The sequence below is a fragment of the Bubalus kerabau genome, chromosome 1 (assembly GCF_029407905.1).
Source record: "Bubalus kerabau isolate K-KA32 ecotype Philippines breed swamp buffalo chromosome 1, PCC_UOA_SB_1v2, whole genome shotgun sequence".
In the NCBI taxonomy this organism is placed as follows: domain Eukaryota; kingdom Metazoa; phylum Chordata; class Mammalia; order Artiodactyla; family Bovidae; genus Bubalus; species Bubalus kerabau.
The window spans coordinates 92,762,170-92,776,656 of record NC_073624.1 but is presented as its reverse complement, the minus strand read 5'-3'; the positions used below and the strand labels follow the sequence as shown (position 1 = coordinate 92,776,656).

The 14,487-nt window shown below is 40.6% G+C and overlaps 1 protein-coding gene and 1 long non-coding RNA gene across 7 annotated transcripts in view; one reads left to right on the top strand and one right to left on the bottom strand.

Moving 5' to 3' along the window:
- The window catches only part of LIMA1 (LIM domain and actin binding 1), a 92,405-nt gene extending 78,836 nt beyond the window's left edge, over window positions 1-13,569 (top strand). For all 6 annotated transcript variants that reach the window (XM_055583326.1, XM_055583306.1, XM_055583313.1 and 3 more), the window contains 4 exons: window positions 211-268; window positions 1,822-1,931; window positions 9,028-9,161; window positions 11,228-13,569. In XM_055583326.1, the coding sequence (XP_055439301.1) occupies window positions 211-268; window positions 1,822-1,931; window positions 9,028-9,161; window positions 11,228-12,236 (1,311 nt within the window). In that variant the 3' untranslated portion in view covers window positions 12,237-13,569. The remainder of the gene's footprint in view (window positions 1-210; window positions 269-1,821; window positions 1,932-9,027; window positions 9,162-11,227) is intronic.
- LOC129653696 (uncharacterized) lies at window positions 1,890-8,423 on the bottom strand. The gene is made up of 2 exons (XR_008715209.1): window positions 7,840-8,423; window positions 1,890-2,167 (listed from the first exon to the last, which is right to left on the bottom strand). It is a non-coding gene; the product is annotated as an uncharacterized LOC129653696 (long non-coding RNA).
- Window positions 13,570-14,487: the final 918 nt, after the last annotated feature.

Sequence of the window (14,487 nt, the reverse complement as noted above, 5' to 3'; positions counted from 1 at the left end):
TCACGTAACTCTGTAATTGAGAGGCATGTTAATATCCTCGTAAAAGACATTTTGCTGCCTCTTGTTTAAATGCTCAGCTGTTCTGGGGCACGTTATTTCCCCCCAGGCAGCTGGTGACTGACTGGAGTCAGCAGGTTTTTATGGCATTAACAGCAGTTTGCTCTTTTATTTTTAATGTGATTCTTAATCCCCCCGCCTTTTTTTTTGTAGGTTTCTGCATCTGAGAATAGCCTGGCAGCCCATTCCACCCTTGCTGAAGATGATTCCCGTAAGTGTTCGTTCTTAGGTCTGGAGGGTGAGGGTCTTGTTCTCTTGCCCCTGTTTGGTTGTGGGGCGGGGGGTGGCGGGGGGTGGGGTGGGGGTGGCGGCTTGTCCCCAGTTCTGTCAGCTCTGAGAATATGTAACATATTAAATCCAGTAATGCAGCTGATTAGATCTTTCACTTGGTTTTAAGGACTGGTGACTGGGTACCTTTCACACATCCCATGGCAAAGAGACATGTTAAATTCAATGAAATATGATTAACTTGAGGCAAACTGAATATTTTTTATGCTTCTCTCACTGAACTTACCCTGTCTTTTGTACCAAACCTTTTCAGGGTTAATGCTGTAAAAACTATAATTTTGAAGTTTCATTTTAATAGAAGTTTGGCCAAAAAGGACTTTATTCATTTACAGGGGATAAGAATTGGTATTTGAGTAACCTTTTAAAAATACCCTTTTCTTATTATATCTATATAAATATGTACTATAATCCGCCCTCTGGCTAAATCTTTCCTGTTGGTGCTGAATTTGATCACCTTTTCATCCTACTTTGGAATCATTTTGAGCCTCTTTTCCCAGACATAAATCTTTGTTTTTTAATTTACTGTGTCCACTTTTGATTCTGATGTTCAGTGTATTAGCTTTTTAATATATATAGATTTCTAGCTTTTCCTCAGGTTAATAACTCACTAAACATTGAAAACTCAGTGAAAAGCAGAAGTATTTGCTAAACAGATCTCTAGTAAACCCTGCTTTAAAATTTCAGAAAAACTCTTGCTGCTTGAATCCAAGAACATTCCATTTGCAATCATTTTGCTTGGACTAGAAATTTTTCTGAGTTTTGACTAGGTTTGCAAAACTTTTTTTTGAAAAGTAAGCCTTAATCTTTCAATACTTTGTTGACATAACTCTAGATTTTAGGGAATTCTTTTATGGTTCCTTAGTAACTGCGTGAATGACTTCTCTGTGCCTCTTCTGAGTTTTCCACACAATGAATATACTGGCAGGAAATTAACTTATGTAAGTGACACGTCAATGACTATGAAAAAAATTTTATGGAGCGTTTTCCCATAATCTTCATCCATGGATGTTTGCTGTAGGACTGACCAAGAAGATGGTATCAAATTATATACACACATATACATGAGCATGTGTTTTGAAATTTCTGCCCACATATTCCCCCATTTTACCAAATTCAGTTGGAACACCCCAGAAGGAGTTATTGGGAGGCTAACTGCCAAAAAGCCATCAAAGCCTACAAGCAGCCTTTAAAAATGACAAATGCTACAGGGCAGAAGTTTCCTTCTGTAGGGTGGTTTGGGTTCAGCTGCGTGTGGCAAAGGATGAGAAACCCTCTGCATTGACACCCCAATTTATGAGAGAATCTAACAGCATAGCTTTTAGTATTAGAATATTCTTCAATGGAAAAGCAGTGTTTTTCCTGATGTTGAAAGGACCTGTCGATAGTGGAGGTGCCTAAACTTGGCTTTGGGGAAGAACCTTTTCTGATACTTCTCTTGAGATACCATAAAATGTCTTCCTTCTGTAACTCAAGCAGGTAACTCCCAGGTCAAGAGTGAGGTCCAGCAGCCTGTGCATCCCAAGCCACTAAGTCCAGATGCCAGAGCCTCCAGCCTTTCTGAAAGTTCTCCTCCCAAAGCAGTGAAGGTATGATGGTGATTTCTCTTGGAGCCTGTAGACACTGGTTTACTAGTAAAGCTCATTGCACCTTTTATCATTGTGTTCGTTATAACCTGTTTTGGCTTTCTTGGGGACAAAAATGCCAAATAAAAGCACACTTGAACCAGTCACTTTTCTTGAAAATCTTGCCACGTTTTCTTAGGCATTTGAGCCAGGCATGATGAGGCTCATTAATATTTCTCTGTCTGGAATCTGGAAAGCTCCTGAAAGAAAACCCAAAGTGAAAGAAAATAACCTGATTTATTTTCTTGTTCAGTCCAAATTCTTAAATCTATGAATGAGTAAAAACCTATAAAATGAGCAATACAAAAAATCTGTTAAATTAAAATCAGCCCATTGGACGGGAACGTACAATGTTAGCTTAAAGATAGTGGCTCCCTGGTCTGAAGAACTTAACCATAACATGATTGGTAGTCAGTGCATTTAAAGAAAGAATGTGTACATTTCAGCAGGGTTTGGCCAGTCCATTTGCTCTACAAATGGGCATTCAAGTAACATTTACACTTGGCTATAATACTAGATATTAAGGAATATGTAAAATGTTTGTACCCTAGGAAAATTTTACTAGGCTACTCAATCTATGGTCTCCTTTTATTCACTAATTTTTAAAAGCAGTCTTTTCCCTTTCTATGAACGAGTAAATATTCCCATAAAAATAAACAAAGGTAAAAAAATATATATCCAGCCTCTCTTTTAGGCTGTTCACCTGACTTGTTTTAATTGAACGCTTTGCTAATGCCATGCTGATTTACCCACTTGCATTAATAACCAAACATACCTACACTTCTTTAGCGTCTTCCTCCTGTGGTGGTCTCTTAAGTAGGCAAGGTTTGTTTCAAAGGCTTTAACATTTGAGAAAAACTCAGTGGGTAGAATTAGTTTCAAGGTGATTTGTACTGCCTCAACTTCATGCATGCATCTGCCATGTTTCTGTCTCTCAACTGTGGGCATGATTGGTCTCTTGATGAAAGTTCTAGTGCACAGAAAGGATGAAGAGAGGAAGACAGAGGTGTGGGTTTGAAACAAAGGGAGGTAAGGAGAATCCAGGATTTCAAGGTTAGATTGAAAAAGAGGGAGGGGCAGGGGTGGGGGAAGACGGTAAACATAAGATTTTAAAGGAAGCAGAGACGTGAGGAGAGTAAGATTTATTGAAAGGAACAAGAAATGAAGAAAGTAACAAGAGAAAGCAAGTGAACTAGGAAGAAAGAACTGAGCTGCATGACGGGATCTGCGTGTCCTTAGTGTGACCCTATCTTCTGGCCTTGAAGCTCTGCTCATGCTGCCATCAGCACTTTTCTTTTTTCCAGTATCTGGAGTCCAACAAAGTAGCAAATGCCACAGGGTTAATTTCCTCTCCAGCAGCAATCCTGCCCAGATGTGAGTCCTTGGGTTGTGGTTCTGGACCAAGAACAGCAAAGCTGACTTGGCCATGGATTCCGTGTGCCTGAGGGACTAGGGGGATTCTGTAGCTGATCTAAGAACTAAAATCTGTTCTCAAGTGTGTCTGAATTCTCAGTCCAGTCTTGCTTCCCTCCCTCAGCTACAAGACCAGACCTCCTGGTCCTGCGTTGGACCTTTGAGACCCCTCCTTATTCATACTCCAGGATTTGATTTGATGAGCCATGTGCAAAGAGATGCACCTCACTAAGGTCTTCCTGGCACACCAGAGAGAGGAGATGGAGATAAAGCTCCCTCTGTACCACGCCTGCCTCTTTGGCTCTGGGCACTCAGCACTAGAATAAGTTTGTGCCAGACATAACTCCAGGTTTTGACTGGAGTACACTGGCCTGACTGCCTGTGTTTGCTTAAATGGTTATGGTGTACACAGAGCTCGGGGTTGTACCCAATCACATCTCCACTTTTATTTAAGGACTACTTTTTTTCTCTTCCTCAGAGTTTCCCTTTACATTCTGCAGGCAAGTATGTAGATACTTTAGCGTTTCCAGGAAAACCTGCTGACATAACTGGTCTCGTGGCTGTAGACCATGCAAGAGAGAAGTTTTTTCTCCACTGGGAAATTACATACAGCTAAGAATAAATGTGTTCACTCAGAATAGATTTTGGGTCCCCCACATCCTGGAAAACATGCTGCCTTGTAGTGCCTGTTATTGAAAATAGGACATCTAAGGCAAAGACTCAATCCATTTCAAATTTTAGCTTAATAAGGTAAAATAAAAAAACAAACAAACAAAAAAACACAGATGATATTAGTCTTTTAAAGTAAGGATTTTGTCTATTTTTGAACACTGGCCAGACAGTTCAGTTGATGAGACTTGGCAGTAAAGAAGTTTAAATAGTAGGTTCCCTTCTCAAAATAGGTGTTCTGGGTCTAGAGCTCAGTAGACCCTGTGAGAAGGATCAGACCTTTCAACTCAAGAGACCCAGAGGCCTCTTAAGCTTTATGTTCTCCTACTGAAAAGTTATTCCCTAAATGTTCTGGAGGGAGGATAAGGAAGGAGATGTGACTGGCCCTAGGAACGTCTACTGGTCTGGGATAGCCCCGCCCCAGGACCCGAGGCTTGTCCTGCTGTTGGATGTGGAAAGAAAGCACAGCAGCCTGAATGAGAGGCTGTACCCTTTGTACCTTTCCCTTCCTTCATGGAGGTTTTATGCTGTTTTGCAAATCTATCAGAATTATGCTAGCAGGGCATCTAGATTCTTTTCTGACTACCTACATCGTTACTGCTTTCTCAGAGCACTAATGTTTCCTCTACATGTAGAGTAACCTATGTAAGGTGTATCTCCAAAATGTTTTCACAAAGAATTTCATAGAGAACGAGCAGAAGGGTTAAAGCCAGAGCCAGCCCAGACATTTACTGTATGGTGGGGGTTTCAGTTTAATTACTCAGGTATTTTACACAAATTGGAAGGAGGAAACAAAAGGCTTTTTATAGTGTTCTATCTGAGGCATGGAGGACTGACATTAGTACAGAATTTTCTTCTGATTTCACTATGTCTAAAGGCTAGTTAGCTTTACCACGTATGGCCAGCTGCTGCCCACACACAGACATATACCTAAACTGGGGCCTTCATTGAACTAAAAAATATATGTAAGACAAGAGAGCAAAAGAATGTAGATTAAGTCATAAAAATTTATTGGAAAAAATGCTTTAAGTAGATGCTGATCAACAGAAGGCCTGTAACATCCCTCAGATGGGAAAGACCTGACAGTGTTTAGGGACGTCAATTATTTATATATTACCTCATTCACTCCTGACTATCCCTGAGATATTATCTACATATTTTAATTTGAAACAAAGTGAAGACTTGTTCATTCAAAATGCTGTGGTGAAATCATTTTCAATTGGGTTAGCATCTGCTCTCTTCCCCAAAGGATTTCCTTTAGTTATGGAAATTTATTCCAGGACAATTTAGAAAATACTCTCTCGATTTGTTAGTCAAGAATTCTGAGTTTTAATTTTAATTCTGTTATTATTGACTGTGCAAGCTTTGATAAGGCACCTGATATTGTGGTGCTTTAGTGTGAAAAATGGTGAGGGAGGGAAGATGACAAAGCATCTTATGAACTGCAAAAAATATAAAGATTAAAAAATGTCTAACATTCTATTACTGGCAATGTTTCAAATGTGGCTGTGCCAAGTTCGAGCATGCCATGAAGGCATGGGCAGGATGTATGCCAGGCCTACCATAATGGTAGAGATTTTTGGGCACTGACTATGCTTCCTGTTGTCTGAATAGACACGGGGGCAATTACAGAAAAGTGGCTGAGAGCCCAGGACAGAGGAAATAAAGGGAAGGCACAGCCGCAGCCACTCTTACTTGGCATATTGCCATGTTGGGCTCCTCTTGTCTTTATAATACTTTAGGGGCTCTTGGGCAGCTGCCGCATAAACCTTAAATAATATTGAAAAGGGTGTATGTGAAAAAGGGATAAGAATAATGGGAATCTGGTAGGTCTGGCTAGTTAGAAGCTTGTGGTTAGTCAGATGTTTGAGCTAGCGATTTATTGATTTGATGTTAAGGAGAGGAATGCCTTTTCACTTGTGAGTGAAGGCTCTAATCAAGAGAGAGCAAATGTGGGTCAGATGTGGGAGGTAGGAAGACAGTGAAGAATTGTTCATGAGACACTCCTCGTGTGGGTAAAGGCTCGGAAAACTCTCTCTCCTGAGCTGGTACTCTGATCTAACCTCAGGTGGATATGAGTGAGCTGATATTACCACGATTAGCAGCATTACTTGGTAAAGAAAGAAAACGTGGTCTTCTTCTTGGATCTGAGTCTGTATCTGAGCTTCAGTTCAGCTGCAGTAAAAAGCACTCCAGGGCACACCGAATGCTTTGTATTCACTGAAGGTTCCTGTTTGTCTCTTCCAGCTTCTGCTTCCTGCTCCTGGTACCTAATTTCTGCTCCTGCCTTCCACTTTCCTCCTAATGTGAGCTCAACTTACAGCTTTCTATTCTGGGCTGCACCCTTCTACTGTATGTTTTTCCATGTGTGTGTGTAAAACAGACGTGTGCTCTGTAGGCATCCAATCCCCTTTAGCAGAATAATACCCATTTCCTCCTCTGCCATGGGAAAGTTCTGTGTCCTGCTCTGCCTTTACCAACCAGAATGAACACGTATTCTCCTAAGTGTTAAAAATACAGCATTCATCCTAGAGCTGAAAAAGATTTTCACTGATAAGTAAATACATTGGGCCTATTACTTTTACATTGTCTGAATTGTGATTTGTACAGGCTTTAATTGTATTATTATACCCAAATTTTATTCTGTCTTTTAATATTTCCTGCTTGCTAGGCAAGGACCTAGTCCTTTTAGAGAAACCTAATTAAATTATGCAAGGACATCTCCACTTAGGTCCTATCTAGTTAGAATTGTCGATATAAGAAAAAACAATTTGGGAATTTCCTAGCAGTCCAGTGGTTAGGATGCTGAGTTCTCTCTGCCGAAGGCCTGCATTCAATCCCTGTCTGGGAACCAAAATCCCACAAACCATGCGGCACAGCCAAAACAAAAGGAAAGAAAGAAAGAAAAACCAGTTCTACATCAAGATCCTACCATATAGCACTGGGAACTATGCTCAATATCCTGTAGTAAACCATAATGGAAAAAATATGAAAAGAATATACATATATAACTGAATCACTAAGCTATATACCAGAAACTAACACAGCATTGTAAATCAACTACAATAAAATTAAAAAAAAAAGAAGGAAACATTTCTGAACTCCAAATAATGCCCTAATATCTGCCAACAGCATTCAATACAGTAACATTTGATCATATTTAAATTCCCCAGTTATGCTTGGTAAACCGAGTTGTAGCTGTGGTCTTTAAGTTTTTCTTTTTGACTCGAACCCTAGGAATGGAGAGCCTGCTGTTAACACTCAGCACACCCCCCCTCATTTTTAAATCCTTTGGTGCTATTTGGGAGTTTACCACCAATTTTATTAAACTCCCTTTTATGGATCTTAACCTTTACTCCTCTGCCCATTTTCTGCTCTCATTTCCTGTCGAAATCTGCTTGGCAACCATTCCTATTTTTGCTTTACCTCTTTGTGAATCATGTGGCAAGTAAGCCAGCAGTCTGAATTTTTTTATGGGTCTATTTTCAGACTTTTTAAATTAAAATTCTATCTTACCCTTAAGCTGTTTTATTTTAGGCTTACCTTAACCAGTCAGGCCTTGAGCTTTGGGACTAAGTTGTATTATTTGCCACCATCCTGGTCCTGGTGGCAAAGGGGCCACCAACCTGCCTGAGAGAGCTTCCAGACCACCTTAACCAAACTGCTCCTACCTTTACTATTAACAGTTGAGGTGTTTCTACTGGGACAAGTCAAGGATCACAGACAGCTAGAGACTTCTTACCCCCAGCCCTAGTGGCCATGTAACTACTTCTTATCGTGTAAGACTTACAGTTTTGGAGCTCTGGCGTTCATCAGCGCTAGAATACACTACGCAGTTTGTGTGTGTTCCGTCTCTCACTAGGGTCCGACTCTGCGACCGCATGGACTGTAGCCCACTAGGCTCCTCTGTCCATGGGATTTCCCAGGCAAGAATTCTATAGTGGGTTGCCACTTCCTTCTCCAGGGGATCTTCCCAACCCAGGGATCGAGCCCGCATCTCCTGCGTTGGCAAGTGGATTCTTTCCTACTGAGCCACCTGGGAAGCCCTTATGTAGTTTAGGATTAAGTTTACCAGCAGCAGCTGTGCTCACCCTGCCCATATTCCACACTACAAACAAACAGTTCATGAATTCCCTATTATGACTCCTCCCACCCTGCCCCAGAACATTAGTTTTATTCTCCTTTTGGTTTTTTAAAAAGATTATGGAACCTATAGTTTTATTGGGCTGTGCTTTTTTCTGTTGTTCTAATAAAATAGTTTGTGTCTCTTTTAAAATGTTCCATTTTATGTGTCCATTTTGCTTTATTTAAAAATATGTCTAGTGGATCGAGTAAGTCAAGATTATAAGCAGAAGGGACTGATAGTTGCTTTATCCAAGTATCTTTTCCAAATATATACAAAAAAGAAATGTCTATATGTATATAACTGAGTTTGCTATATGGCAGAGATTGGCACAACATTGTAAATAAAGTACACTTTTTTTAAGTAAATAAATTTTTAAAAACCAGTGCCTTTTCCTACTTCCCAAAGCCAAATGCTCTTTCTCTCCTTGAAAGTTACCCCCTTCAGAAACTGTTCTTTAACAAGTCTGTCCTGCTTCTATTTAGCACTTAAACAATTGTCTTTCTTCTGTGTGTGATGACATTTTCTCCTAATTTCCTGTCTGCAGAATCATCTTGTGTGTACTCGTGTGTGTGTGGTGGTTGGTCTAAGCCTTGCTCTGCAATCCGGCCCTAGATCCACTCATCCTCAGTGGCTGCTGCACTTAGAGCAGCCAGTCTGGATAAGGAATTCAGGAGAGCCTAAGGCTTTAAAGAGTCAACTGATAGAACTATAGCAGGCTTAGTGTTCCTCTGAGAATTGACAGACCAGGTGAGGGAGCCCACAGATAATAAAGTAAATCCCAGGGCCCACCTCAGCAGAGTACTAACTTCTCGCTGCCTTAGCTAGCTGAAGTTGTCCTTTACCTTTTCCTAGAAGTTTCAGGCACCTGCAAGAGAGACCTGCGTGGAATGTCAGAAAACAGTCTACTCGATGGAGCGTCTCTTGGCCAACCAGCAGGTGTTTCACATCAGCTGCTTCCGTTGTTCCTATTGCAACAGCAAGCTTAGGTAAGCCAGACCAAACTAGCCATCTCTGGAGGTGTGGTTGGACCTCCAGAGGGAGTCTTTGGTTTTTAGAACACTTGGAGTACTAAAATCTGTGGTGCTAATAGTATCTGCCGTTATAGAAGGGCTCAGAGAGCTGTCATAGTAGCTGTTCAGGTGATAATCGCTGATCTCAAGACTGCTGCTGCTGCTAAGTCACTTCAGTCATGTCCGACTCTGTGCGACGCCATAGACGGCAGCCCACCAGGCTCCCCCGTCCCTGGGATTCTCCAGGCAAGAACACTGGAGTCGGGTGCCATTGCCTACTCCAAAAGACAGACTACAGACTGGTAAATTTGGAAGATGAACATTTTAGGATTTCAGCTTCTCACCTACTTAGTACAGTTGAGAACCATGTATGTTTTGGCATGTGTTTAGAGATGTTTTTGAGGGACATATCCCAGAAAATTGACTCTGTTCTAGAGATTTACAATCATTGCTTTTTCTTTAACAAAGTTGGGAGGGTGATTAAAAAAAAATTGTGTGTGCTGTTGAGGATCTTTGAAGAAAGTGAAAAGTACCATTTAATTACAAGCATTTTATTATAGTAAATGATAATGGTGTTTAGAACTTCTTGGTACCTTGACATTAATTTACACGTTAGGACTAAAGCTTTAATCATGCAGGTTGCTGGTGACCTAATTTAGCAGAATGTTTTCCCTTGGTATCAAGAATCATACAGTTAAGAAATCTCAAGAGGATACTTGTTGAAGCCCTTCGGGTTATCCCAAGTACTGTATAAATGGCAAAAACAGCAAAAATAGTAGATCCTGAAGAACCCATATTTTTCTGTATATTGCTTCGTTTTCTGAGAAAATAATGATGTATCATTTCTTCTTAGTAACTCAAAGTATGGATATAAATGTGGCAAATTGTGGAAATATTCCATATGACCTCATTTTATTCATATTGGAGGAGGAAGTAACCAGGATGTCATTTCTTCTAGCCTTCCTTCCAGAGCAGGCATCCCTTCCACCATCCTGCTGAAAGATGTCCTGGCACCTGTGTGGCACTTCTGGGTGGGTTAATACCCCACTTCAGCTAGTTCTGGTGTTAGTGCTAGCTCGACAACTTTCCCTTCTGTTGAGCCAAAATGTGCGTCTGTAACTTCCACTGAGTGGTTCTTTTTCCACCCACTGTATTTTTTTCTCCAGAGCACATTCTTCTAAATTTTTGAATTTTTATGTTTCTCCTGTGGAAATGCTGTTGTTTTTCTACCCCTCCTATAAAATGTGTTACCCTTTGAGAGACACCAGATGTCCTAAAGGCCTGTCCAGCACTGACATTAGGGTAGACCAACTTCTGGCTGTTGCTTGCAGTTCTCCTGTTAACCGTAGCTTTCTTTTATTCAGTCACTGGCATCTAATGAGTGCCAGCCATTGGCAGAGCATTATACCCATTCCTGCTTTTAAATTCTAACACAAATGGGAAGCTAGGAGGAAAATGATTCAACTTTTTACAAAGGAATATCATTAAAAATAGTTACATGTTATAAATACTTAGGAAATAGGAGAATGATCAGAGTTAGGTGGAATTACCCAGGGAAGACTTCTTGGAAGTAATTTTTTTAACAGTTTTGACAGAGGGGAGTGAAATCACTTGAAAATGGGAGCATGCACCAAGTGGAAGAATGTCTTTTGAAGTTTCAGGCCTAGAAATGAGCATTTTTTAATAAGGATAATACAAACCAACATGTTTAAAAGGGGATGGAGCATCCTCGGTGACTGATGATGTGCTTTTTTAAAAAATTTATTTATTTGGCTGCACTGGGCCTTAGTTGCAGTGCATGAGGTCTTTAGTTGGGCATGTGAGATTTTGTTCCCTAACCAGGGATCGAACCTGAGCCCTCTGCCTTGGAGGGCAGAGTCTTAGCCATGGGACCACCAGGGAAGTCCCTGAAGTGCTTTTAAAGGTATTTTTCTCACTTTGCATCTTCTGGAAATACTGGAGTTGCCAGGTTTCAGGCTACTGGTATAAATAAGAGTATACAAATTTGTTAACTTTATGCTCTTTTTTTTTTTAAACAACAGTCTAGGAACATATGCCTCTTTACATGGGAGAATCTATTGCAAGCCTCACTTCAATCAACTCTTTAAATCTAAAGGTAACTATGATGAAGGCTTTGGACACAGACCACACAAGGATCTGTGGGCAAGCAAAAATGAAAACGAAGAGACATTGGAGAGACCAGTCCAGCTTCCAAGTGCAGTGGAGACCCTTCAGAGCCCAGGGGTAGAAAATGCCCCCATTGAGAAAGTGGGTGTGCTAACTGCGAGTATGGAAGCCAAGGCCTCCTGCCCGCTGGAGAAGGAAGACAAGCCAGCTGAAACCAAGAAGCTGAGGATCGCCTGGCCACCCCCCACTGAGCTTGGCAGTTCAGGAAGTGCCTTGGAAGAAGGGATCAAAGTATTGAAGCCTAAGTGGCCTCCTGAGGATGATATTAGCAAGCCTGAAGCTCCTGAGGATGTAGACCTGGATCTGAAGAAGCTAAGACGATCTTCTTCTCTGAAGGAGAGAAGCCGCCCGTTCACCGTAGCAGCTTCATTTCGAACCTCTTCGGTCAAGAGCCCAAAAGCTTTGTCCCCACCTATCAGGAAGGGCTGGAGCATGTCAGAGCAAAGCGAGGAGTATGGAGGAGGTGTAGCAGCAGAAAGGAAACACATGGAAAATGCCAACGCCTCTGAGAAGAATGAGAGTGTGGGGAAAACAACCTGGCCCAACAAGGGATCTAAAGGAGGGGAGGCTGGGCGGAGAAGCAAGGAAAGTCCTAGTTTTGGAATGGGAAGTGAAAATCTTATAGAGAATGGTGCAAACTTAGATGAAAGTGATAAAAACCTTCTCAAAAAGCAGTCTCCACTAGAACCCAAGGCAAAAACCTGGTCTAGCTATACAGACAACCCCTCTGCTAAAGAATTCACTACTCAAAATCAGAAATCCCAGGATGTGGGATTCTGGGAGGAAGAGGTAGTCGAAGAGCTGTCTGTAGAAGAACAGATAAAGAGAAATCGGTACTATGATGAGGATGAAGATGAAGAATAACAAATTGCAATGATGTTGGGCCTTACATTTATGTGGCAGTGAGCCACTGCGCTTATCAAAGTGATACACATAAACAGCTGTCTTAGCATGAACTGAAACTTATGTGGAAGTAACTTTGGAAGAGAGTTCCTGCTTCAAAAAAAAAAAACAAAAAACCCATACTGCAGCTTAAGTGAACCAATTCTAAACACTAGAGATAACATCACTTAAATCCTCTATTTTAGCAATGATGATATACACAACTGCTTTAAGGTCTTTTGGGGGTGGGAGTGTGTATGGCGGAGTGGGGGGTGGGGGGATATTCCAACTGATAAGGTCCGGATTTCACTGTATTCCCGAAATACAGTATGAAAATGGAGATGATTAGTAGTGCGCTGTTCCACTAAAACTTCAATTATGGAATGAGCAGAAGGGATTTAGGGGCCTAAACGTTCTAACTGAATGCACTTTAGTATAAAGGGCACAGTTTGCATATTTTTCCATGAATACCAATTTATTGTTTAGTATTCCTCTGCTAAGAGATTAAATATTTAGTCTTTTTTTTTTTAATTAGGTTAATTTTCTTACACTGATGTATATGGGGGATTTATCACTTACTCTGATATATATGGGGGTTTATTGCATCCTGCTTTCTAGACCACATCCTGAACTAGAGTGTTGAGATATAGCACAACCATCTTTTCAGAGTACCTTTTGAGCACCCTTGGTGCTTGGAGGAATTCACTGTGTCCCAAATAAGCTATGATATTTGCCAATGAGTATGACCACGCCCCAACTGATTGCTTTCTTCTCTGGTGGTCTCTGTGCTTCTCATAATTTACTGAAAGCTGCAATATTTTTATAAGATCTTTTATATTTGCCATGTTGCATATTAGAGCAAAGTGTTGAGTTTAAAGGAGGAATAACAGAAAAAAGAAAAGATGCCTTAAACCACTTGAGCTCAGACCCCCCCAACCCCTGTAATTCTACTTCTGATATCCCCTTTCTGGGACACTAGTTTTTTAATACTTATAAGTTCTGAAATGTATAGATTTTTATGGCAGACAGTATTCCTAGGGTGCAATTAAACCAATTATAGGCCTTTTTTGAGAGATGATTTTCTAGTATAAAGGTTTTGGAACAATATAAACTTGAGTACTTTTTTTGTACTAAATTGATATTCCAAATTGTATTTTGAGGGGAGAGAGGTGTTTTAAGCTATAGGCTTTACTTTATACTGCATTTTTCGAGATTTAGCTCTGATATTTTTTAGAGATGTAAAAATATTCTGCTTTCTTACAGTCTTGCTTACTCTGAAACATTTTTATTCAATAAAGCTTTTAACTGACATTTGAACTTTCAGTGTTCCTTTTCCATTATTATTTTACATTGTTACTGTCTCTCAGGACCTACTTTTGCCTTAGCAGTTTGGGTAGAAAAGGTGATGGGTTTCAAGAGAAGTACTATGTATACCTCTCACCACTAGGTGGTGGTGTTGAGCTGGTCTTAGGCTTTCATTCTCCTAGAAGACAAATTTTTCTTCAAAATGGAAAGCAGTTTGGCAACAAAATTATTGTGTGCATTCAAAACGAGACGCTTGTTTTACCAATTCAAGATGCAGTGATGGCTTTCATTAATTAGTTAATTATTGTTCAGTTGCTAAGTAATGTCCAACTTCCAACCTCATGGATTGTAGCAGGCCAGGCTCCTCTGTCCTCCAGTATTTCCCAGACTTTGCTCAAATTCTTGTCTACTGAGTCAGTGATGTTATCTAACCATCTTATCCTTTGCCATCCCCTTCTCCTGTCCTCAATCTTTCCCAGAATCAGGGTCTTTTCCAATGTTTCAGCTCTTTGTATCAGGTGGCCAAAGTATTACAGCTTTAGCATCAGTCTTTCCAATGAATATTTAGTTGAGTTCCTTTAGGATCGACTGGTTTGATCTCCTTCCAGTCTCAAGGGTCTTCTCCAGCACCACAATTCGAAAGCATCAATTCTTCAGTGCTCAGCCTTCTTTAATGGTTCAACTCTCACATCTGTACATAATTACTGGAAAAACCATAACTTTAACTATATGGACCTTTGTCGGCAAAATGGTATCTCTGCTGTTTAATACACTGTCTAGGTTTGTCATAGCTTTCCTTCCAAAGAGCAGTTGTCTTTTAATTTCATGGCTGCGGTCACCATCCACAGTGATTTTGGAGCCCAAGGAAAGAAAATCTGTCACTGCTTCCACTTTTTCCCTTTCTGCTGCTAAGTCACTTCAGTCGTGT